The sequence below is a fragment of the Brachionichthys hirsutus genome, chromosome 18, assembly GCF_040956055.1.
Source record: "Brachionichthys hirsutus isolate HB-005 chromosome 18, CSIRO-AGI_Bhir_v1, whole genome shotgun sequence".
NCBI lineage: Eukaryota > Metazoa > Chordata > Actinopteri > Lophiiformes > Brachionichthyidae > Brachionichthys > Brachionichthys hirsutus.
In genome coordinates, this window is record NC_090914.1 from 2,925,563 (window position 1) to 2,949,750 (window position 24,188).

The 24,188-nt window shown below is 46.5% G+C and overlaps 4 protein-coding genes and 1 long non-coding RNA gene across 5 annotated transcripts; 1 reads left to right on the forward strand and 4 right to left on the reverse strand.

The window, feature by feature from the left end:
* Positions 1–64: 64 nt before the first annotated feature.
* ldlrap1b (low density lipoprotein receptor adaptor protein 1b) lies at positions 65–4,328 on the reverse strand. The gene is made up of 4 exons (XM_068751728.1): positions 4,086–4,328; positions 1,657–1,799; positions 1,249–1,361; positions 65–384 (listed from the first exon to the last, which is right to left on the reverse strand). The coding sequence occupies exons 1-4, from the start codon at positions 4,168–4,170 to the stop codon at positions 258–260; spliced, it is 468 nt and encodes a 155-aa protein (XP_068607829.1). The 5' UTR covers positions 4,171–4,328; the 3' UTR covers positions 65–257.
* A 3,305-nt stretch (positions 4,329–7,633) lies between these two features.
* LOC137908011 (uncharacterized) lies at positions 7,634–9,459 on the reverse strand. The gene is made up of 3 exons (XR_011105947.1): positions 9,329–9,459; positions 8,360–8,618; positions 7,634–8,168 (listed from the first exon to the last, which is right to left on the reverse strand). It is a non-coding gene; the product is annotated as an uncharacterized lncRNA (long non-coding RNA).
* Positions 9,460–11,896: 2,437 nt separating this feature from the next.
* maco1b (macoilin 1b) lies at positions 11,897–17,898 on the reverse strand. Its single transcript, XM_068751816.1, has 12 exons — positions 17,728–17,898; positions 16,838–16,979; positions 16,066–16,192; positions 14,657–14,780; positions 14,105–14,283; positions 14,061–14,066; positions 13,441–13,984; positions 13,150–13,308; positions 12,888–13,073; positions 12,663–12,783; positions 12,326–12,500; positions 11,897–12,219 (listed from the first exon to the last, which is right to left on the reverse strand). Exons 1-12 carry the CDS (start codon positions 17,805–17,807, stop codon positions 12,017–12,019), a joined length of 2,046 nt encoding a protein of 681 aa, XP_068607917.1. The 5' UTR covers positions 17,808–17,898; the 3' UTR covers positions 11,897–12,016.
* Positions 17,899–19,348: 1,450 nt separating this feature from the next.
* Positions 19,349–21,673, forward strand: rhd (Rh blood group, D antigen). Its single transcript, XM_068752122.1, has 10 exons — positions 19,349–19,507; positions 19,654–19,840; positions 19,964–20,114; positions 20,210–20,357; positions 20,457–20,629; positions 20,728–20,865; positions 20,935–21,062; positions 21,142–21,221; positions 21,302–21,375; positions 21,563–21,673. The coding sequence occupies exons 1-10, from the start codon at positions 19,357–19,359 to the stop codon at positions 21,587–21,589; spliced, it is 1,257 nt and encodes a 418-aa protein (XP_068608223.1). The 5' UTR covers positions 19,349–19,356; the 3' UTR covers positions 21,590–21,673.
* Positions 21,674–21,719: 46 nt separating this feature from the next.
* On the reverse strand, positions 21,720–24,159 carry tmem50a (transmembrane protein 50A). The gene is given in 8 exon segments (XM_068751743.1): positions 21,720–22,345; positions 22,434–22,494; positions 22,640–22,718; positions 22,720–22,733; positions 22,947–23,014; positions 23,330–23,442; positions 23,492–23,616; positions 24,090–24,159. Coding segments are annotated over 7 exon segments (504 nt in total). The 5' UTR covers positions 23,615–23,616; positions 24,090–24,159; the 3' UTR covers positions 21,720–22,299.
* Between the last annotated feature and the right edge of the window lie 29 nt (positions 24,160–24,188).

Sequence of the window (24,188 nt, forward strand, 5' to 3'; positions counted from 1 at the left end):
TAATCTGCAGACAGATGTGAGCGTGCTGCTAATCTCCTCATTGGATTTCTGTTTGCAGATTATAACAGACAGTACCAAACGTTTAAACTTGGCTAATGAACAATCAAATCTGAGAGTAACTCCTTGCAAGAAAGCAAATAAGAGTATTTCCTTTGATGTTTAATAGTCCTGTAATTAGACAGGCGTAATGGAGTGGGTATTAATACTACAATATTCTAATACTTCAGCCTAGCTGCGCCGACAGCAACGCGACGTTGCTACTCATTTACCAGTTTTCTCTTCGGGCAGAGGAAGGCGTGACACTCGAGAGCCTCGTTGTGCTGACTCTGGGCGATGTAGGCAAACACTTTGTCGTGCATCTTGTCCGCGGTGCAATACGATATTCTGGAAAAGAAAAAAAACACGAGAATTCATTCCTGCCATCTGTCCTTCTTTGCCTTCCCCTCCAAACGTCGGCGCTGCCGTCAGACGGCACTGTGGGATTAGGAAACGCACACAAGGCGACGCGCACGCAGCCGATCTCTGCATGGACGCCTTACATTTGGCCTGTTCTTTGTCTTTCTGTGGTGTAGGAGTTCCTCCTCCTTTCAGCTTCAGGATGCAGCGCTGTGCTTTAATGACACCGGGACGAGTCATTGGACTATTTGAGGGACATGGAGGTGCGGAAATAAATAAAAGCGAGGGAGGAAAAGTTTTGAGGAGTTTACGGCCGCAGCCTGGGAAACGCAACCGAGATTTACCGGCAAGCGGCTGGAAGGGAAGGCATTTATTTTATTGCTCGTCTATCTATCGAGCTCCAAAGCCACCTGCTTTATGTTCATGTTCTCCAAGCGGGGGGGGGGGATCTGTTACCATTGCAGCGTTTTACGGGACACGCGCTGAAATGACACACGATGACTTTGAGTACGCGAGATGAATTGTTGTTTCCAATGACCCCAAAGACAAAAAAGGAGTCCCGCCTCACGCGGTCCATTCAGCAAATCGGCACACAGCAGCAGCTCGTGGAGGAAATCGATTCAGTTAAGCCGTGAAAAGAAGCTGCAGCAGCTGGAACCGAGTCAGACCTGAATGTTATGTAGCTCTTTCCAGATGCCGTTATCCCTAAAAGTGTACAGGTGTGCTGCCAATGATGGCATGAAAAAAACCGTGTGTTGCATTTGTGACAAGTTTGTATTTTTAGGTCTCTTGAATGCCATCGTTATGGAAACGGCGGCGAAGTGGCTGCTGCGTAAAACAATGCCGACTGACCTGTATATGGAGATGTTCTCCATCAACTGGTTGGAGGCGCCGTCGTAGAGGACGATTCCTCGCGGGGAGACCTTTAACGTGACCTTCTGCAGTTTCTTCCCGCTGGCTTTGGCCTGGAAGCAGGGCAAGGAAAACGACGGAGGGCGTTCAAGGTCAAAGAGAACGCAGGATCGAGCCGAGTGTCGCCCTTTAAATCCCACAAACTACGACTGGGACTCTTGATTTTGGGGTGATCAAAGATAAAGCATTGCTAGCAGGTATATATGCGGCTCAGCAGAACAAAGTAATCGATAAGCAATCAGCTCTAAATTACAGCGGCAGGTCAGATCACCACCAGGAGAGCATTACCGGATGCGCATATGATAAAGCAGTGGAGCTGGTAATGGTGCTATTAGCTATGCTAGCTACCGTGGCTGCTATCCTCTTGACAGCAGCTGCAGACAGCTCCTCTCCTTTCGGCTGCTCGACCATCGTGACCCCCAGGTACTTGAGCTGGAACACCATCCCCTCCAGAAGGGTCTCCCTCGTGTCCGTCCAGTTCTCTGGGAGCTCTGCAAGCGAGAGGAGAGAAACGCACCAATGACATTTCTAGTCCCCCCCCCCAAAAAAAGCCTGGGAGACACCGTTAGACACGTTACAGTTCAACACGTCTGATCTGTGGTCAGCTAGAGCAACCCGGAGATTTAACAACGCCAGAGGTCTTTCACGCAATCGTGACATATATTATTTGATCGTGTGCCCAAGGTCGGACATTTCATGAGGGTTTTTTGGGCACAATGAGGGAGCTGGGGGGGGGGGGGGGATCTGAGGGGCTGGACCCCGTGCAGCAGTAAAGCAGACCGGGTGGCAGACGAGGCGAGCGAAGCAAAACCCCGTCAACAGCCGGTGAGAGTCGCAGCGAGGAGGAGAGAAACCGTCTCCTCGTCTCATCTTTGCCTCAGGAATAGAATGATAGAGGGAGAGAAAGAGAGGGAGAAGAGATGGGAGGGGAGGGGGGAAGCAAGACATTCATAAAAAATATATATAAAAGAAAAAGTAAGTGGGGTACTCGGAAGTAAAATCAAATACCATGAAAAATATGCAAATGATGGGAGCGAGTCAAACTTGTCCTCATAAATACAAGCGTGCACACAACAAAGCCAATTAAGGGGACAGCAGCTTAATCACCGTGGAAACAGCGACCGCCGGCTAGCTGACGTAGATAAATCTCACGCTGCAACAATCATACTGGTGTGATCTAATCTAGCTCGCTTCCAGCCAATATTAATATTCTTTGATTTAAAATAAAAGCTCCTCTGAATACAAGATTTTATTGGCCGGCAGCAAAAAAAAATACAAAAAAAAGAATGAAAGATGAACACGCCTCCTCGCTCTTGTAGCCAGTGATGCTGATTGGCCTCAGCTTACCCAGAGCTCTCATCTGAAACAAGGCACAGGACGCCGAGTAGGAGGTGGTCAGTGCAGGATATACACTATTAAACATGGAAAAACAGAAACATAAAAGGTCATCATGTGACTTTAAATCCAGCTGAAGACGCGTTACGTCAACGTTGATGTCTTTTCCAGCGTCCGAATGCAAAACAGCAAACATGGCAGTAACAAAAACGTGGAGTCCAATGGGTTAAAGATCATACACACTCATTCATCTTTACAAAATCCGCACAAGGAAACGACAAAGCCGACACATTCTCGACCGTACAGATGAACAAGATTGCAAAAAGCAATAGAAACGTCATCCTGTTCCAAACGTTGACGGGCAATAAAGAGACAGAGGGGAGCTTTATGAAAGCAATACGGAGCCTGTTGTGAGGGAGGAGAGGCAGCGCAGAGAAAGCGAACCGTGTCCTTGACAAGAAGAAGCAGGAGGAAGAGAATAAAAACTGGAGACGTGCAGCAAAACTTTCCCTCAAATTAAGGGCCTGTCTAAATGTATCGTAATTTTATAGCCCAAAGGCACAACGTCAAGAGGACTTCTGACACCTTTAAATCGCTGCAGCGACTGGACAAAAGAAATAAAAACATATCCCAACCCTGGAGTTAAGATGAAGAGTCAGGAATGTTCAATGAATAAAACAAATACAAAACTAAGTGCTGAAGAAGATCCACTTCTCTTCTCTCTGTATGCGGCTTCCGTTACAGGATGTAAAGCCATCATGGTAAAACTGATCGGTCCTTCTGTGACCTGTGACCCCCACCCAGACAAAAAACAAACAAACAAAAACAAAGCACGCCATTTCTGGGACTTGTCTCATATCTCGCTGCTTTGTTGTCCCGGTGAAAGCTAGCAGCTCGGCACAGGCATCGCATGGGACCACTCCTCGCGTCGCCTAGCAACAGCGCGCTGGGAGTCTCTCCCTTGCCTTTTCCGCTCCCTGACGCCGACCCCGAAGCCGCTCCCCGGTCCGCGTCACGGCGGTTCTCGCGTCGTGCGTGTTCTAATCCAGACGGTGTCACAATCGTTCCAGTGACGTGGCGGCGACGCCGGATCGCGCCGGACTCGAACTTTTGGCAGCTACTTGTTGGACACGCCGCGAGTTTCAAGTCCTAAAAAGGAGCGTTTCCTCCCTGTCAGATGGGACGCCAAGTTCAAACGCGTTTCATAAACATTCCCGACATTCCGAGTTGCCATGTCAACCAAATCCCCCCCCTCTCTGAGCCCAGTAATTGCGCTTGACGTTAGCAGAGCGCTTTAAAAGTGACGCTAGTCGCCGGTTGTAGTCTTAGCCCCCCCCCCCCCCCCCCCCGGCGAGGCTAGCTAGGTTTAGCCGCGTTAGCTTCGGTTTAAACAGACTGGCCCTCGCTGTAACGTCGTGAAGAACTCGACTCCCGGTACTCACTTTTGTGTTTGCCCGCACCCCACGACTGTTTGGCGGCGCTGGGGCTCCGTATAATTGCCCGTCCCGCAGATTTCAGAGCGTCCATGTCTTAGTCCGGGAGCGGGGCGGAAAGCCCGACGAAGCGGCTCCTTCCTCTCCAGAAACGCTCTCGCTCGGTTTAAATCAAACGCCTCCCGTGGAAACTTTTCTCAGCTTTGTTTTTTTTTTCTTCTCCCGGTCGTTCGGTTCGCTTTGAATCGGGGTTAGTTTGTGATGTTCGTCCCCCGGGCGGTGTTCCGTATGTAAATTAAGCGGATAATATGCGTGACGCCCGTTTGTGGAATCACACAGGTGGGGTTGTTTCACCGGCGCTCGCATCCCGCGCGGGCGGTGCTGTTCAGGGTTTTATTGAACAAATGAAAATACAGATTTTCAGTGAGGATAGCAGATCTAGAAATAGAATGTACAGATACTTTGGGGATATTTTAGCATATGTACAAACAGAAGAGGAAAAAAAATCAAATAATGTACATTATAGACGCAAAATTAGAAATTCAGCATTCGTCTTTGAGCTTCTAAATTCATCTATTCGGTGGAAATGTCGTGACCACAAACAGTTTAGAGAATGCCACCACTTAAATGTTGTAACTGAAACAATTATCATCTTCAGAATAAGATATAAACTAGAGTCTCCCCCCCCCCCCTTTTCCTCTGGCCAGAATCTATATGTGAAAGGCAAATATTAAAATCTGTTGGACCCACATTCATGGTTAAAGGGAAATCCATTCAAATGGCTTGTATAATCATGCTGACAAACAACAAACACATGTCAAAACATTTATTTATTTATTTATTGACAGAGGTAAAAATCATTTGGATGTTCGTGCCAAACTTTGTGAATTCCATGGGGCTGTTATCAAACGGCCAAATTTCACTTTGGGGTTATCTTACATCGACTCTCAAAGGAATTTCTCAGAGGAAGAGAGTTTAAAAAAAAAAAAAACAATCCTGCTGTACCGGATTTCAGAGCAGTTGACATGCAAAACAGCAAAATATGTCACCAAGGACATATTAGGCAACACCACAGCTATCAGTCAGTGGCGTAGGACTGGGTTTGTTCTACAAAAAAAAGAAAAAACAACAAGTCCAAAGGAGAGCTGTGATAGCATCTATGTAAACTAAATGATCCCTCTGCACGTCATTCCTTTTAAAATCACTATTTCTTTGCTAGCTGCCATGCAAACAAAACAAAATAAAAAAACACGTATTGCGGCATGGAACAGGTATCGTGACTTTCAAAGCAGCAACGAGGGCAATAGTTAGAGTAGATGCGCTTGGGAATAAAAATCAATGAGTTTCTGCTGGAAAAGCGACAACAGGTTCAAGGGTCTACATCAGTGTTTCCCAACCTTTTTTGAGCCGCGGCACATTTTTTACATTTACAAAATCCTGCGGCACACCCCCAACCAAAATGACACAAAATTACACTCTAACAGCACATATTAGATTAGATGACCTTTATTATAATACATATAATTAATAATATAGTTTTTTTTATGTATTTATACTTAGTGGGAAACATGGGGCTGTTTCGATGAACACAAAATGAAGACACACACGAAGCTCTTCCTCATCAGCTCTCAGTCTCTCTCTGCTTGTAGTTTTTATCGCCGTCGAGCTTGAGAAGCTCAGCTCACACAGATATGTGGTTGAAAAGGGAGCAATGTCAGAATAGCTTTGTTGGCTAGAACGGGGAACTCCTTGGCAACAGATAACCAGAAACTGTCCAAAGGAAGATCAGCAAAGTTTAGCTTTAAACCACCATCTTGTTCCAGTTCAGTGTAGCGATGGGAATTCCAGCTCTTTTAAGAGAGCCAGTTCTTTTGGCTCCCAAGCGGCTCCTCAGATTTTTTTGTTGTTGACAAAATTAATTTAATACCAAATCATGTGCAGTGTAAAATTAGCTACTAATGTAAAAACATGCAATATATCAAATGTTTATTAAATGTCTTTATTTAAATCCTCTTTGCACTGCTAGCTACAATAAACATATTATATAATATAAAATACAAAACCAAACCAAACACATCTCACAGAGAACAAGGTCAAATCTCTGCATTTAAATCTCAAACAACACAACAAGAAAACATAAATTAAAAAGTGCAAAAGATAAAGCAGCATCAGGTAACAGTTCTACTGTTTTACTGAAGATTGGCATCAAAGGAAACCAAGTGGCTCAGCTTGGAGGGGCTGATCCTGTTTCTCCTTTCTGTTCTGGAGAAGATTCTCTCTGAGAATCTTCGTCGTTTGTCTCTGGTCTAAAGTTCTCTCTCTCCCTGCCTCCCTTTCGTTTCGTCCGCTCGCTGCGCTGCGTGTGCGTAAACACCCCCCCACCCCCTGCACGTTGTGGACACGCACACGCCCACACACACATCTCGACCAATCACGTTAGACTTTAACAGACTTTTTTTTTTGGCTCACAATGACGGAAACCAGCTCCTGTCGTTCACTTCAAAGTCTGAAGAGCGATCTACGGGCGGCACACACACTTTATTACAGCGCGGACACCCGACAATGTTAATTACGTGATATTATAAAAAATATATTTTTTTTTGGAAAGTTTCTCACGGCACACCTGACGATCTCTCGCGGCACACCGGTTGGGAAAAGCTGAACTAGAGACACACACGCTGGAAGCCACATTAACCCATGAACCAAAATCCACACGCAATAATAACTCTCACACCCAAAATCAGTGTCTCTCCAGCATCATCACAAAGTGCAGAGGCGAAGAACGACTGATCCAGCACAGCTGCCGAGGACCAAACAACAAACCTCAAATTCTTGTAAAAAAAAAAAAAAACCTACACGCTGCACCCCTTGGTCTCGAACCCAGGACCTTCTGGCTGGGAGTCAAGCGTGCTACCCACTGCACCACCGAGAATGCAGTATGATGTCGCATAAGGAAAAAGCACAGCTCCATTGCAACACGCTGTGGTCTGAAATAGCACCTCATCATCCGACGAGCATGACTTTGTTAATGCCTCGAGTTTCCTACCCCGCACTGGGGGGTGGTTGGTATTGCTACCAACCGCCGTGTCGGAGGCCCTGGGTTCGAGTCCCGCTGTGGGAGTGGGGTAGGGCGGGGGTAGCAGGGTAGGCCTGGGGCCTTGCCTGGGCGGGGTGAACTGGACCGGTCCACTTCACCCCGCCCAGGCGGCCCTGGGCCTACCCTGCTACCCCCTCTCTATCCCATTCCTGTGGTGGGACTTGAAGCCGGGGCTCTTTCAACTTTTCAACATTTATACCAACTATTCCGCCACCCCCGTGCACACACCGACGCACGCACTCACACACTACGGACAATTTGGAGTAATCGATTCACCTAAATTGCATGTTTTTGGAGGTAAGGGAAGCAGGAGAACCCCGACGCAGACACGATTCGAACCCAGTACCATCCGGCTGTGAGGCCGGCATAAACTCGACCAGCTGATAACCAGCCATTAACAAATTCTCAACACCAATGATGATATCACAGACAATCTGAATGTAAATATACTTTAATCTCATGTCCACAAATAATCAACAACAAACCTAACTGCAGACACAAATTGTATTGATCCAAATATAGACATTTTGCCAGCTGAAATATATTACATTTTAAAAGAGGTCCAAATATTTTAGATCTCCAGTACTCACACAATACTGCCGTAGTACTCATTCAGTACTGCCCCAGTACTAATAGAGTACTACAATACTACTATAAGCTGCCCGTTATGGGCTTTTCTTCCGATCAGATCAGCAATACGAAGAAAATGTACATTTATATTTCTATCCATCTGGTTCACATTTCACATCTAACACTGTAAAAAATACACTGCAAAAAAAACCCATGTGTTCATTTGGCCTTTGGTTTGCTGACAGGATGTGATGTCACAGATCACACATCCAAGCCTCGTTGTATCAGAAAGTCTTCGAGAGCACTGAGTCGCTCCACCAGCATCACATCCACGTCTGACTCGTCCCCACGAGGGACGCTGCCATTGCACTGACGGAGAGATGCTTTCCGCTCCCTGGGGACCATGGTAACAGGAAGTCCCGCCCCTGAAGTCGACAAACATTTTGAAAAAAGAAGTGTGAAGAACAAGATGATGAAAAGAGAAGTGCTACCTCTATGTAGTAATAATGAATACAACTGCGTAGTTAGAAATAAAATACAAAATAACACGAAGGAGGGACATAAATAAGGAGACTACCGTCGCTTTATCGTGCTCTCAATACATTTCCCAACCCACCTTGCAGTCTCTTCCTTTTCCGGGGCTGAGTGAAGTCAGGAAACTCCTGAAGGACAACAAAAAGGCAGTGAGTTCCCTCGCTCAGCTGGTCTGCGTGGAAACAGAAGCTCTCAAACGGACTTTCCATCCATCAAAACGAACCCGTTTCATCGTCAGCCGAAGGCCGAGCCGGATGGGGCGTCGCCGTCGCCGCCCCCAAGCCCCGCCGCCTGCCATCGCTGCCCTTCAGGGTCAGAGGTCGACTCAGCATTTTTGAGGACTGTGAGAGAGACAGAATAACATCTAATGACAAAAACAACAACAAAAAAGAGTTCTGGGCCTCCAGCCGAGGAAGGTTGAAATCACCTGAAAGTTGTTTGTGCCATTTGCTCCACGCACGCGCGCACACACACACACGCACACACACACACACACAGGCACGCTTAAAGAGGAGCTAAAGAAGCCATTTCTGGAGAAACCATCTCTGAACAGAGGAGGAGGATTAAGACACCGCATATTATTATTGTAGAATCTTCCTAACACCAAATCTGTGTACGTAACAAGTGTAAAATCTTTTTAACCTGAATATTTGTCTCGTAATTGCACTTCCGGTTAGATGCTAAACTGCATCTCATTACCCCCCCCCAGCCACACCTGGGTGCAGCCCAACTGAGGGTGTCTAATTTCTCTCGCGGCTCAGAATCCCATAAACATTCCTACAAGTTAATTCATCGTCATTTGACGAACAGGAGTTCCTTTTTTTTTTTTGGGCCTTATTACTTTCTCACATCGGTCTTTTTTATGGGACATGAAACAAAGGGACACTCGCAGAAAACGAGCGGTATTTAGGATCGGCGTGAGAACAAAACAGAAAAAAGGGATTTGGAGAAAATACAAAAGCTGCTCGAGCTAGCCGCGCCTAGCTACCGTTAGCATATTATATTGCGCGTGAATCGGTTAAAGTGTCATAAATCGGGAAATTCATTTTACCTCTTCAAAGCCTTCGGATTCGTTTGGTCTCCTTTAACTCCTCTTATCTCATTTTAAGCGCTTTCGACGCTAGAAAATGCCAAACCTGGCCGTGCGGTCCGGCGCAAGACACACTTCTGACGCCACTAATGCCCGGCGTTAAATAGCGGAAGTCACAATCACAACGATGGAACTTCCGCTGAAAGTTTCAAAATAAAAGTGTTACATAAACACAAGCAGCCCGGAGAAAAGAGGCAGAATATGGAAAGTATATTTCCATCGAGATGTAGCACATCCAGAAGAAACAGGAGACCCCCCCTAACTTCCAACAGGTGTATCTCCTGTGGATTTGGTCTTCTGACGGTGCTGCAGGTACAGCAACTACCATAAACAGTTGAGTCCACATGTCCGTCTTTAGCAAAACAAAGTGGTGCCAGATTTGAGCAATATGGACGATGGAGATGACAAAAAACAAACCTGCATTATCTAACCCATGGAAGTAGAGCGAGAAGCATCCGAAGCTCTCCCCATGTCTGTGTTGCAGCGGTTTAATCAGCCAGATCAGAGGAAGCCTGGAATGTGACAGAATGCTGAGCAGAGCGCTTCATTCACTGAAATTCAGTCCTCGGAGTGAAAAAAAAAAAATAAAAAAGTCTTTATCTCCTAAAGAGAACAAGTTTTTGCCATTTCCAGTTACATCACTGGCAGAGCTCAGAAACTCCCCCAGTGGTGATTACGCAAGAATTTGAAAATTGTCTTGGTGAGATTTATATAGCGTTTTAACATTGAAGGCTTGTAATACTACTGGTTTTTTTATTTACCTACCAGTCCAGCTTTTCTGCATCGCTTTCCAGAAGCACCAGGGGTCTCTTCACGTATTCACTCAAGGGGGTAGCCTTAGTAAACGAATCCATAAATTATTATGTCAGTAATAAATTGGATTTTCTGGTCTTTAATGGGGGGTAATTCAGCTATTAACCAAAATCTGCCAGGGCAGATCGTCTCTTATAAATAGAGTTAAATAATTAACGTTGAATAATTGGACATCGCCCCCTTGTCGCAAAATAGATGCTATAGTGTTCTAAGGCAGTTTTCAATCAGACATACAACTCGGGAGTAACAACGATTGTGAAAATCCATTTGCAAGAAAAAAAACGTTTATTCCTTGTAAACCTCACAGAGCGAGAGTCGAGCCGAGGTCAGGCCTGGGGAGGAACAGCGGTGACCCGTGGGGGGAGAAAACAGAAAGCAAAAACACTTCTCTCTACCTCCAACCGTCGTTTGATCAAACAGACTGACTAAATTGTGATTCCCAGACACATTTTTAGTTTTTTCTCTCTTCCCATGAACCACCGACAGAAATCGGAGGGAAACAAAACGGAAGCTCGTCCTTTTACAACCACGCGAACAACGACGACCATTTCAGACGACTGCAGTTTTCTCCCTTCGGGATAATAATACTAGGAATAAAGGAGGAACCAAAACTGCTTCAAACGGTCGCAAATACTGTTAAACATTCACAAAAAGAAACGTGAACCTTCTAGTCCCTTTAACTGCACAGGCCACTACGAACAGACGACCAACTCTCCTCCATCTGCTTCACAGGAACTCCCAACGAGTGATATTCAACCGGATATTTGAGGTATTCGCAGCGCGTTCCTGCACATCGCTAGAGAAACCAGCGTTCCCGTCTTGGCACACAAACCGAGGAGGAGTTCATTAAATGAAATATACTATATTGAAGCCTCGTTGACAAGTGTTCCCCGTCTGCAGCGCCACCTCTGGTTGGAAATCACAGAGAGCTAAATCAGGGGCCAAAGCGATGAGCTCCTGGGTGTGGATGAATGGCGTGTCTACATACCAAGACAATAGGGCAATTAAAGTATTACGGGATGGGTCTGGGATTTGGGTGCCGTCTTTTGATGAACAAAAAAGGACAGAAGGTGCTGCTGAGTGGACCGTAGGAAGTCCTTAAAATAAAATCGGCATTCAACGGCAGCTCCACCGCACCGGCTGAGGTCAAATCTTTGCTCTTTCCAGTAACAACGAGTATTTCAGACGTTTCGGACCAGACTCGATGTCCTGAACTCAAGGCACTGAGGAGCCGACACACGTCCAGACTTCTCTTAGGAGCTGCTGTAGGGGGGGGGGTCCTTTCATTTTAATGTCTATGCCTCTGCTTACGAAACAAATACAACTTACACAATCCACTTTGAAAGTGATTTCCCCATCAGACCCCGAAGCGGCCGAGAAAAGGAGTCTTAAATAATAATAATAATTCAACCGGGGTAAGAGCCTGAGCCGTCTTTGCACTGCATTCCTCTGGTAGACGACTTTGAGAGAAAACAAACCGAAGAAACCGGGATACATGCGCGGCTGCACGACTTTAAAGGACGAAGGAGAGGAGAAGAATGAAGCTAAAACAATAAAGCAGCTGTTGCCCAGGTAACGGATCGCAGACGGTGGGAGAGAGAGAGCGACACGCCCGATTCTGTGAGGTTTTCACTAAACATAAACAGGGACTCCCTCGGTGACATTTGATGGCCGCGTTTAGCTTTTTTTTTTTCTTGTCTCTCTTTTTAACTAGAACAAACACACGATACGACATCCTTCTGATCTGGGGAGGAGGAAAATAAAAACCAAAGAAAAGGTTCTCATGCCGAGCAGATCGGAGGGCGGTGGGCCTGCAGGGGGTGGGGGGGGGGGCGTTCACTTTTTGAGTGGCTGGTAGACGGATGCATTGGGGTCCAGGCAGGAGGGACTGGTGTCCATAAACTTGGAGGAGTAGTGGGGGGTCACGGAGGTCATGCTGCTGGTGTCGGACGCGTAGGAGATGCTCGGCATGACGGCCATAACTTCGGCGATCTTCTGCTTCAGGTCTTTTATCTCCTGATCCTTCTGCAGGATCTGACCTGAAAGCAGACGGAAACAGTCGGGAGGTCGGAACACAAAGGGGGCCGGCTCTGTCGGGGTTCCTAAGCGACGCGTAAACGCGTCGTCCACGGCAACCGGGCTGACCTTGTGCGATCTCCAGCTGTCTCTTGGCGTCTCCCAGAGCAGAGAAGAGGTCCAGCTTGATCCTGGTCTCGGCACTCAGACTGTTCTCCAGGTGCTGAGTCTTGTCCTGCATGGCTGACAGCGCCGACATCAGCACATCTGTGTCTTTCTCATTCTCTTTATATTTATGGAGCTCCTGGGAGAGAGAGAGAGAGGGGGGGGGGGGGGGGGGTCGCAAGACATGGTGAAGCTCTGGACATTTGAATCTCCTCCTGCTCGATTCACTTCCACTCCAAAGAGCGATCTTCCTGTGCTTGAACAGAACATGGAATAAACAGTGAAACCCGATTGGCCTCACCTGAACCTTCAGTTCCAGGTCTCTGATCTGGTCTTCCTTTAACTTGATGTCCATTGCTAGCTTCTTACACTCCGTTTCTAAGTCGGTGATGCGCCGCCGCAGCGAGTCCGTGCACTCTCCTCTGAACGACCAGGGAAAAACAAAGTGGTTCCATTGGTGCCAACCGTAAAGCATGACCGACCAAAAACCAGCGGCGCTGATTGACGCGGACCGTTTTAAATCTACCTGGATGCCGCCGCTGCTAGCGCTACCGCCCTGGCTGCCGTGGCCTCCTCCAGCTTCTTTCGCTTCTTTTCTTCTGCAAGTTGTTTCTCGGCACCGGCTCGAGCCTCCTGCTCGGCTTTGAGTTTCTTCTCCAGCTGGCCCGCTGCCTGTTTATCCTTTTGCTTTGCCTGCACAGCATTATGGAGCCTACAAGCATGATAAAGCAGACGCATTAACATCCTGCTTTTTCTTTCCCCCCCCCCCCCCTATAGTGCTACCTTACTTGTTCTGCAGCAGCTCATTCTCCTGGCGGAGCTGGCCCAGCTCGGTGCGGATGGAGCGCTCGGCGCTGCCCAGTGAGCCGATCTGGCCGCGCAGGTCCTGCTCAACCTGCCGGCTGGCTTGTAGGTCTGCCTTCAACTTCTTAACGTCCTGCTCCAGTCTGTGAACAAGAGGAGGGACTGAAAGAAGTGCCTTCCCTCAACTCGATGCAAGGACGTACTTCTGAGTTACTCCACGTCTGGAGCAAACGTGCGGCGAGAATCCAGAGACGTATCACGATACAAATTATTACCTTACAAGCGCTTCTGGCTTGCTCAGCTGATTGTTCGGGATGCAGTTGTCTGTGGGATCCTTGTGGGCGCCGACCGACGTCCCCTTCCCCGATGCCAACTTGTGCTTCTTCTCGCTCTTCCCCGTCGGAGCGGAGGACGACGGCGCGGAGGAGGGAACGCCGCCGTTGGTCGCGCTGTGGCCGCGGGGCGACGAGTTGAGCGTCGTGGCGTTGCTGCTAGCATTTTTGTAGTTTTTGGAGGAAGAGGAGGACGAGCAGGAAGAGTTGTTGTCCTCTTTAAGCAGCAGGTTCTCTGTGCTGCCCAGCTCTGCTGTCAGTCTCTTGTTGTTCATATGGTTCTCCATATACTCCATCTCCTGGAGTTTAGAGTCCACCGATGGCAGGATGCTGTTGTGCTGCTTTTTAGCATCCCCTCCACCCCCCCTTCCCTCTTTCCCTTTTTCTCTATACTCTAATTCCGGCAATGGTGCCGTCTTTTTATTGGCTGGGGCGCCGTTCTGCGACACTGGAGACGTGTCCACTTCAGATATTCCTTTAGCCACCGCTGCGATGGGGAAAGATGAAGAAGCACAATGCTTTCAAAACCCGAGTCGGAACCGACCGAATCATCTGAGCTGCACGCGCCGCTAAAGAAAAGTTCACGATGCGTTTTTTGGAATCTTACCTTCTTCCGCTTCGCGCTCTTGTCTCTGAAGCATCTGTTGCTCTGGAGGCAGAGCCTGCTGCAGAAGCTGCATATAAAACTCATTCTCCTTCTGCACCTCCTTCTGCTTCCGGAGGCGCATCTTATAGCTTACGTAGCTCTTGAAGCCGAAGCCCAGCGTGACCACTGGATAACCGATGCTGCACAAATGGACACAGAAACGCCATCGATGAGTCGACACTTCATTCATGGACCAGACCAGAATACTAATTCAAACAGAGAAACACTGATGGAGAAACATTTACTGGTAATTTATAATTTATAAGTTATTATAGTAAGAAAACAGCCGAATTTCATGGCTAACACGGGCCAACATTGATAAATCTACATGTTTCAAACATGGCCGATGTTCAGCCCTGCTTATAACGTCTCCTCGTAAGTATTGTGAAACAATTCACGCCAACCACGAGAACTTCATCCGGACCCGTCCGTACCTTTTTGAGTCATGTTGCGAACAGACGGACGGACGGACAGACGGCGGCGATTACATAAAACAACAACACAACGGCTCACCAGTGTGCAGCAAAAGGACGACACAAGTCCACATGGAAGTTCTTCAGGTCTTTGAATCTGATGGCTGCCTCTATGTACACAAAGAGGATCCACAGAGAAACGGTGGGCAGACAGACGCCCCTCTCTGAAACACAAAGCAGAAGAAGGATTCTTATTTTATCTTTTTTAAAAGGGCATTAATATGTATCCGATTGTACTGAAAGTAGAATATTTAACATTCAGCAGAAGCCTATTCAGGGTGTTCTGTGAAGGCATGGCATTAATAAAACCTATTCAGAGTAAGGGCACTGACAGGAAAGTTAATCACCCAAAATAAAATCACTCTCAAACAACTTTACTGAGCAAGTCATGAAGAAAAAACAACAAACAGAAAGACAAATAAGCAAACCACAGCAACCCATGTATAAGAAAAAAGTATTACGCAAATTAATCAAGTTATTTAACCTCTCAAGATACAAAGCTAGCAACAAGCTAGCCTTCCATAAGCAATAATGTCATTAGAGCCAGTTGATGCACCCTTTTTCTGTTCTTGCAGCATAAGTGAACTGTGGCCTCTCATACGGAACACAAATGGGGATGAAAAAAATGAGGCAATGACATCCAGCTTATGACCGTCAAAAATAAATAGATTTTAATGCACCAAATAATTAAAAAAAAAAAAAAGACAGCTGAGGAGTCATGCGTCGCATCCTCTCATTTGTAACTCAAGCCTAAATCGCGTTCCCGACCGGCCCTCCTCTGATGAAACGAGGGGACAAGACTCTAGCCATTGTCTCTTTGGCAGGAATAAACGTTGACACAATCGTCACGAGGCTGTGGAGCGGCGAGAGATATTAATACTCCCGTGACATCCTACAGACACGAATGCTGCTCAGAAACGCCGTCTCCCTCCCCCCAACCGGCATTCAAGTTCAATCCGACACCTGGCCTTTAGTCAACACAGGAGGAAACCCCTAAATCAGACTGACAGCCAACTCCAAGAGAGCAGCCCAGTCACAGCAGACTCGGGGTGCTTTCACACTGCGCCAAGAGGACTCGGTTCCTTTGGGAGCAAACAACGGCTGTGTGAAAGCACCCTCTAGTCCTCAGAAGCAAGCCAACTATTTATGCATAGATCATCAATCTGAACCTGCTTCACCCTGAAGCGACGGAAAAACAAAGTTCTGCGTGGTCTATAATTTTAAAGTGTTTTTCATTTTAATAACTCAAGGGAATCTTCTTCCTTCCTGCAATTTATTTCCATTGTTACACAAAACTGCTGTTGAGACAAAGGTTGTCACGGCAACAAATGAGTCTTACAAAATACCAGTCAAGTGAATTACTGACTTTTGAAAAATAAATGGTACATCTTATTTATTTGCTAAATGTATCACACGCAGTATTTAAAGCAAACAAACGGGCAGCGTTACCTGTATGCCAAACGTACTGCACCCACACATAGGTACTGGCAGCGAAGAACAACCATTGCACCGGGATGAAGAGGAGGCAAATGATGTCTGAGGTAAACGCAACACATACGAAGAATACTGAGAAGGCCTGTCGGGGAGAAAAGGGAGTATTATGAGAAACGACACATGCAGAAAAGAGAGAAGTCAGTCGTCCTTTTAAATATTGTACAATAAACTTGAAAAATAGAAAAGGTAACGTCTTCCCAGGCAAGTAAACTCAAACCGTTAACGTTATTTCATAGAGGGGGTCGGTGGCTAAAGGGTTGTAACTTCATTTTTTATTTATGAACAACCGTAGCATGAATAGCCACAGAAATTACATATTTATATATATATAAAATATGTAATTGTTGCCTCTATCTCTGCATCTGTGAAACACAAAAAACCACATCAAACACACACAATGTCTTTCAAAAAGACGAAACCTGTCCAGCATCAGTAACAGACTGAAGACATCTCACGTTACATTATTATTAATAGCACATGAATGCAGGTGACCGGATGACGAACAGCCTCCTCTCTCCTACGTCCTTTCTGCATGTCATCTGACTATGAACAAAAACCTAATCAAAGGGAAAATCAGAACAGAATGCTACACAAGTAATAACTCGCTTACTTTGAAGCAACATTTAAAAGTTGAATGATGCGTAAAAGGATTACATTATTCATAACTAACAATTTAGCCCGTCTTTCTCCCATGGAAGTACATAAAAGTCAAGACATAGCAACTCACCAGGCCTTGGTATCTGAAGGAGTCGTACACACTCCTGATGAAGAGCCAGAATGGCCAAAGGTACTCAAACCTGAACTCCAGTACAAAGTCTGCCAGTAGGACCAGTGCCCAAACCACCAGGAACTTCAGGTACAGGAAGGTACTGGAAGATTGGAAGAGCAAAAATAGTTTTTATTGTTAGTTGACCTTTTTGTGTCAATCATTCTGACTGATGAAATAAACACTCATTGTTCCCCCCCTGTGTTGTGTGGCAGCCTAACTACATTACTTATAAGATGCACGTCTACCTGCTGCCATTTCTCAGACAGACTACACACCTTGTACTTACTCTACATCTTAAAACAATGCATACACAACTAGCACACAAAGTGACCGTCCAAAGACGCGGCCTAACATTCCCATGTGGAGATACCACGTGTGTACCGGTAAGCAGTGGCCTCGAATGTTCGTGTTATCAGATATATATGAAGTCACGTGGAGGTGGGACCTGTCAAGCGTGGCTAGGAAGGACAGCTAGCTACGCTTTACCCGAACTGAACAGCGTAACACGAGCTCTCTTTTTAAAAAAAAAATTCATATCAAACATCAACTACAACTTATTGCAAAGAGCAACGATGCTGTCAAAGCGGCACAGTGACATACTTTAAAACAGGCTGCTTTTGGGGCCTTGCGCTAGAGTTAGCTTAACAGCTAGCATGCCATAAAACGAAAACATAAAGCTAGCATAGCCTACGTTAAAACTAGCAGCTAGCTAGGTTATTGAGATTGCCAGCGGCGGCGGCTCACTTGTCATCTATGGGGCGTTTCGTACTGAACCGCGGGTATCTTAATTCGGCGTTCCCCGTTAATGTCGCGGGGAAGACCCGCTCACCAGGAGCCCTATAAGTTACCTGCTGTATATACCCTCGGCGATTCGGTTCCGTTTTAAGGGCCGTCGGAGTTTGCTGCAGTCCGCATTGCGCCGCTTCATCCTCCCCCCCTTGGCTGTGGCCTTCGAGCACCAGCTGTAGTCTTATCCAGTTTTCTAGTGTATTCGGACAAGATAATACATGAAGAGCCTGAGAAATATGTCGCTGTTATTATTCTCTCCCCCCCCCCCCCTCCTGGAAACAAAGAAATAAATAAAGGACGCTATTCTGGAACCGCCCCTTTTTCTGTTGGCGCAGACTCAATAGGACTAAACCGTGGTGTAGCTTCCGTTCGCTCGACAGACAGGTGGTCCACCCAATCAGGCCGCTTGTCTTTCATATGAGTCATTTATACAGCACGGTGATTGGTCACTGCGTTCTCCTCAGCCAAAGGCGGGGCCGGGGGGGGCTGCTCGATGTGAACGTCATCACCCTTTGACCAATCAGATATTTGTGGACAATTTGGGCATCACAGATTGGCCAATGAAGTGATCGAGGAGGCGGGTTTTTAATTTAATTTCGTTTATCAAAAGCAGAGAACATGCAGTCTTTGGAGATGCATTCAGTTCGTTCATGCATGTTAGCTCCTTTGTGTTTGGTCGCTGGACAAACATGACTGCAGGCCTTTGTGCTGTTATGCTACCAGGATAAAACGAAGTGCATGGGAGTTAACGTTCATGTGAATTAATTCCACCCATAGCTTTTTTTATATATTACAGTTGCTTTTAGAAGCATAATGAAAATTGCAAACCACATAATTTTCATATTGAATAACTACCACTACTACTGCACTTTCGTCTTGTCCCGTGAGGCGTCGCCACATCAAATCAACCGTCTCCACTTCACCCTGTCCTTCGCATCGTCCTCCCCAACACCAGCCACTCTCATGTCCTCCCTCACTACGCCCATGTATCTTCTACCGATATAGTCCCCGTCTCTCCTCTGGACATGTCCAAACCATCAAAGTCTGACCTCTCTGACCTTTGTCTCCAAAACGTCTGACCTTCACTGTCCCTCTCATTGCCTCATTTCTAATCCTATCCCACCTGGTCACTCAGCATCTTCATCTCCTCCACTTCTAGCGCCACCTCCTGTCTTTTCCTCAGACACTGTCTCTAAGTCGTCCATCATGGCTGTCCTCACCACTGTCTTGTAGAGCTTTCCCTTCCTCCTCTCTGCTACTCTCCTATCACAGAGCACACCTGATACTTTCCTCGCACCCGTTCCAGCCTGCCTGCACACGATTCTTCACCTCCTTTCCACATTCTCTCCATCACTCTGCACTGTTGACTAATTAATGCTTTACTCTAAAGATGCTCTTTATGAAAGGGACAATATCGTTGTGTTTTAAAGTAGGCATTACAAAAAAATGTAAACAAGCTTAAAGCGTCTTTTAAATGTTATTATATAATTATATTATACCCAAATTTAATGAATAGGGTAATTTAGTGTTGAAGAAAAAAAAGGTTTTTCTTTATATTGAAATCCTCCTCAGACGTAACTATTCGTAACTCTTCTTGCCCAGCCGCTGATAACAAACAACACGTTTGGGGTTGCGCCCTGCTCAGACCACAGCATGCATCTGTCGGTGGGAAGACAAGCAAACCTCTCATGGCTCCTCGATACGCACCAAGCTTGCGCTCACGTCTGGCACCGTTGCTGCTTTTCCTGCAGACAGGCTTCATCGTCATATATGCCTTTTATGTTGAGATAGACAGCAACGTGAATGTAGATGGGAGCTTCAGCCGCAGAATTTACCCGAGTAAGTATCGACTTCGGGGAAGCTCTTCAAAGTATATTTTGACGGCATTTCGTTCAGGTTATTAGAAAAACAAATATTTAAGTGAAGCCAGGAATATGGGGAGAGGCTGGTGGTGACGTCATAATCACATTACGCTTTCCTTGCAGTGTTCCAGGATGTGAATGTGATGGTGATTCTAGGTTTTGGCTTCCTCTGCACCTTTCCGGTGAGGTATGGGTTTAGCGCCTCTGGATTCAATCTCCTCGTGGCCGTCGTGGGCACGCAATGGGCCGTGGTGCTCAACGGAATAGAGTCCTGGTATTACAGGGGGAAGATCAGGATCGACGTGAGAAGGTAGGTCATCAGCTCAGGACTCACTGTCCCACCTTTTTACGTTTGGTCAGTAAGCTATTCAAATATTACGACTGCAATATGTATAGAATTCCTGGTGGAAACAGTTCTGATGTTTCACCGTAGCCTGCTGGTCGCTGAGATGTGCGCAGCCTCTGCTCTCATTTCAATTGGAGCCGTGCTGGGGAAGACGGATCCTGTCCACCTCGTCCTCATCGCCCTGCTGGAGGTGGCGGGCTTTGTCCTGAACGAGTGGCTCCTCCAGGCCCTGCTGAATGTCGGTTCTCCAGACCAAACATGTTCAGGCGCAGTGCATGCCCGTGTACTCATCCTGTCTTATTTCTTTTCTTTTAATGGCGTTCCACATCTTAGGTCTGGCCACCGAACAGCTTCATGCTGCTTTACGTCTTCGGGGCCTTCTTTGGACTAACGCTGACCTGGATCCTGCATCGGGAAGGGTCGGAGCAGCCATTTGAAAAGGAGAAATTCGATTCCAAATCAGGACTGTTCTCAATGCTGGGTAAGAAGTAAAGCTCGTACTCTTCACGCCGCTGCTCCTCAGGAGTAACAGGATGCACAACCCCGCTTTAGCCCATCAGAATATCGGTCTCCTCCCCAGGGGCCGTGTTTCTCTGGATGTTTTGGCCGGGCTTTAATGCGGTCCTTGTGGACAGTCGGACTCCTGAGAGGAAGCTGGTAGCCGTGTGCAGCACTTACCTCGCCCTGGCCGCCAGTGCTGTAACAGCAGCCGCTCTGTCGGCGCTCTCAAGTCCCAAAGGGAAACTCCACCTGGTATTACCTGGCTTGTCTTTTTTTTTACTAACTGTTAAACTTGTTCACAAGAACAAGATCTGATTTGTAACGGGAGCGCCATCACTCCCTCCCGTCAGATCCACGTGCAGTCGTGCGTCCTCGCCGGCGGTGTTGCTGTTGGGGTTTCTTTGCCGGGGATTCGTCACCCTTGGGAAGCCATGACAATCGGATTTGCTGCCGCTCTCGTGGCAACCGTTGGATTTCGATACCTCAAGGTTTTGATCGCACGGACATTTTACCCTTTGATTGAATAATCTTTACGTTGTAAGCTCGTATTTTTGCAGGCGCACATGATGCTGGCGTATCGGCGCCACGACACCTGCGCCATCCTGAGCACATACGGACTCCCCGGTCTTCTCGGATGGCTCGCACAACTCCTCCTGCAGATCAGAGCCTGTGACGATCGCACCACGTAAGAATGAATCTGCATTACACCCCGACCGACACGGGTCCGTCGCACAACCTGTGGAATTTCCCTCTTTATTTTAAAGGGCGGTCCGCTTTGCCGTATTTCACATTTGCACCGTCCTCATCACCATCACTCTCAGCCTGTCGATGGGAATCATCACCGGTAAAGGTTGACAACAGCATCAAACAGTGTTTGTCACTTTTGTAAGCTTTGCTGATGCATCTTAAAATCGTTGTTTGAAGGTCTACTGCTGAAGTGGAGCTCCTGGAGGCCGCCGCAAGACAAGAAATGTTTTGATGATCAGGCTTTCTGGGAGGTAGGTACAGATTAGATTTTTCTCTCTCTCTCATCTAAAAGGCTTCTTGAAGTTTGACTGATTGGTGTGAACTTCCAGGTATTCACACTCCCTGTGAGATCAATTGGCACATTGATTCAACCATAGGATAATCAAATCTTTGAGCTACGGGTCAATTCATTCATCAGCATGTTTCCGTGTTTTGCAGTTTCCCCATCTTGCAGCGTCCGAATGAGAAAGCAGAGACAACATTTGTTGGTGGAAACACAAACAATGCGTGCTGTTCTCTCCCGTCACTGTAAATAGTTTCCTTTGTTGCATTAAAACGTCGTCGGTAAGAAGCATGCATGTCCGACACATTTACTGTGGAGTACGTTTCTTTTTTTAATGCTGCCATGAATATCGCACAAGCAGAAACGATAAATGTCGTATTCACATCCAGTTCTCCAGTAGACATACAACACAGAAAAGCTTTGTGACCTCGGGTCAGAAGCCTGGTCCAATCAGCTTTCACTGGATCTGGATGGCTGAAGGTTCAGAGCCGACAAGCTACAAACCACTCCGTGTGAGAACATTCAGTAAACGCGTGCAGTACAAGTAAATATCGGTAGAGACGGAAATTAAAAAGGAAATCATAGCAGTAAGTATATCAAAGGAAATAAGGGCAGTTAATAGAAGTAAAGCTCCCAAAATACACAATTATATAGACGAGTTGTAAACCATTTATAACTTGGTTATACAGCATGAGTGCAAACGGGCGCATTTACAGTATGTGCCAAACATGGAAATGTTCAACTTTGAAGGAATCTATGAAAAACTGTGCTCATTATACACCAAACTATATAAACTAAAAGGCGTTATAAAACGAACAACTGAAGCATATTGACTCACACACCATGGAAAGGAGAGTGTATTAGCAGAGGACATGAGACACACAACGCCCAGTTACTGCCACAGATCTTCTGTGCGTCCAAACTTGAAGACCAAACCCCTGAAAGTGTAAAAAGAAAATAATTAAAAAAGCATTTTCACAATAGACCTATGCTGAAGTGTTTGAAGTGAGATGTCTGTCGACTTACCCAAAGAAAATGAACGCATTTTGGAAGAAGATGGCAATACCAGGATACACAACAGTCTTTCCTGCAAAAACATGGTTTGAAAATGAGGACGAATTTGAAATGTGACTCTGAAAATAACTCTTTCCTTAAAAACAGACCTCTTATTGCTAAATAAGGCAGCATGCCAGTTGATATCAAAACCCAAAAAGTGATTACAATGGACTGACCAGCAACTACGAATCCTTCAAACAGAATCCACATGGAGGCAATCAGGGAGCCGAAGGCCAACATGAAGCCAAGAAAGAGCCCACACTCGAGCACCTGCAAACAGAGATTAGAACGGGTGGAGCCCTGAGGGACGCCACTTAGCCCTCCCTCACAGCAATGTGTACAAAAGGAGTCCAAGATAGAGACTGTAGAAACTAGAATTGATTAAAATATATTAGCGCGTCTGGTAAAGACAGGAGCCTCGTAAATGAAAACATGTTGTTGTATACCAGAATATAGGAGTTAATCTCAGATTATCACACAAACCTGTTTGCCCAATGCAGCCCTCGCTGTAGCTGTCGCCTCTCACTTGGCCGTTTGAAACAGCGTTTATCCTATAGATGGGTCAAACGGGATACAAAATAAATAAACAACAGAAGTTATTAAGATCTAAATGTTCATAAATGGATACAATAAATCTGTCGCTTAGAATAAACAACCGTGGTCACGTTTTTTTTAACAGTGTAATGATTTGACACAATCAATTAAATGCAGTCCAATAAATGTTCAAAATGATAAATGTGGGTTTTTTTTGGGGCCATTATATAGTAAATTTTGTCATCAACATCTGCTATGGCTTCATTCAAGTCATCAAAGGGGGGGGGGGGGGGGGGGTTTAGAAGTCAAAGGATGTGCAAAATCTGACTTACATGAGAAAGGCCACTGTCGCGATGACTCCACAGGTGTGGTAGGCGTGATGGAAATCTCCTTCGCTGGGATATTTCACCGCTGCATCGATGATGATCCACCATCCGGTGAAGAACTGCAAACAAACAGATCAAGCGTGACTCAGATCAAGCGCGACCTTCAACATCCGGTCCCCGATAGAATGAAAGAGTGCCAGCAGCCACGGAGGCGATGGCGTTCCTTCTCTCCCCCCAGTCCACGGTGCAGTCACAGTCCCCGCAGCGGATTCCATCCAGAAAGCCCGACATGGCTGCGGGGGGGGGGGGGGGGGGGGGGGGCACAGGACATTACTTTATCATCTCTATTTCACAGCGGATTGATTTCAGAACGGATCACCGTCCACTGATATTTACGTGCGCAATCGACTACGTTGCGCACGTAAATGGAATAGTTGTCCAAACGCTCTGCTGCTATACAAAGAACCAGGAAACAACGATTTATATGTTTTATTTTATTTTATTTTTTTACTCTAACGCTGTTATATCTGCTCGCAGGCATTCGTTTCTTATTTCCTGTATAAGGTGTTGCGTTCACGCTGCAGCTCGGAACGGCGTCGCCGGACTCTTTTGTTCAGAGCAAACATTTCCTCTTCGCCTCTTATGAATTCGTAGAAAGAAAGAAAAAAAAGCGGAACTGAAACGCGAAGGTTGAATCGATCCCCCCCCCCCGCCCGATAAACATCTCTCACCTGTCCGCGGTAGGGGTTTCTAAAGGCTAGCTTACCTTTTGTGTTCGGTTGTTTTGATCTGGACCCCCCCACTAGCTAGACCTGACTTTAGCTTCCGACTCGAACTCACGCACATGCGCAGTTGATGCAGATGC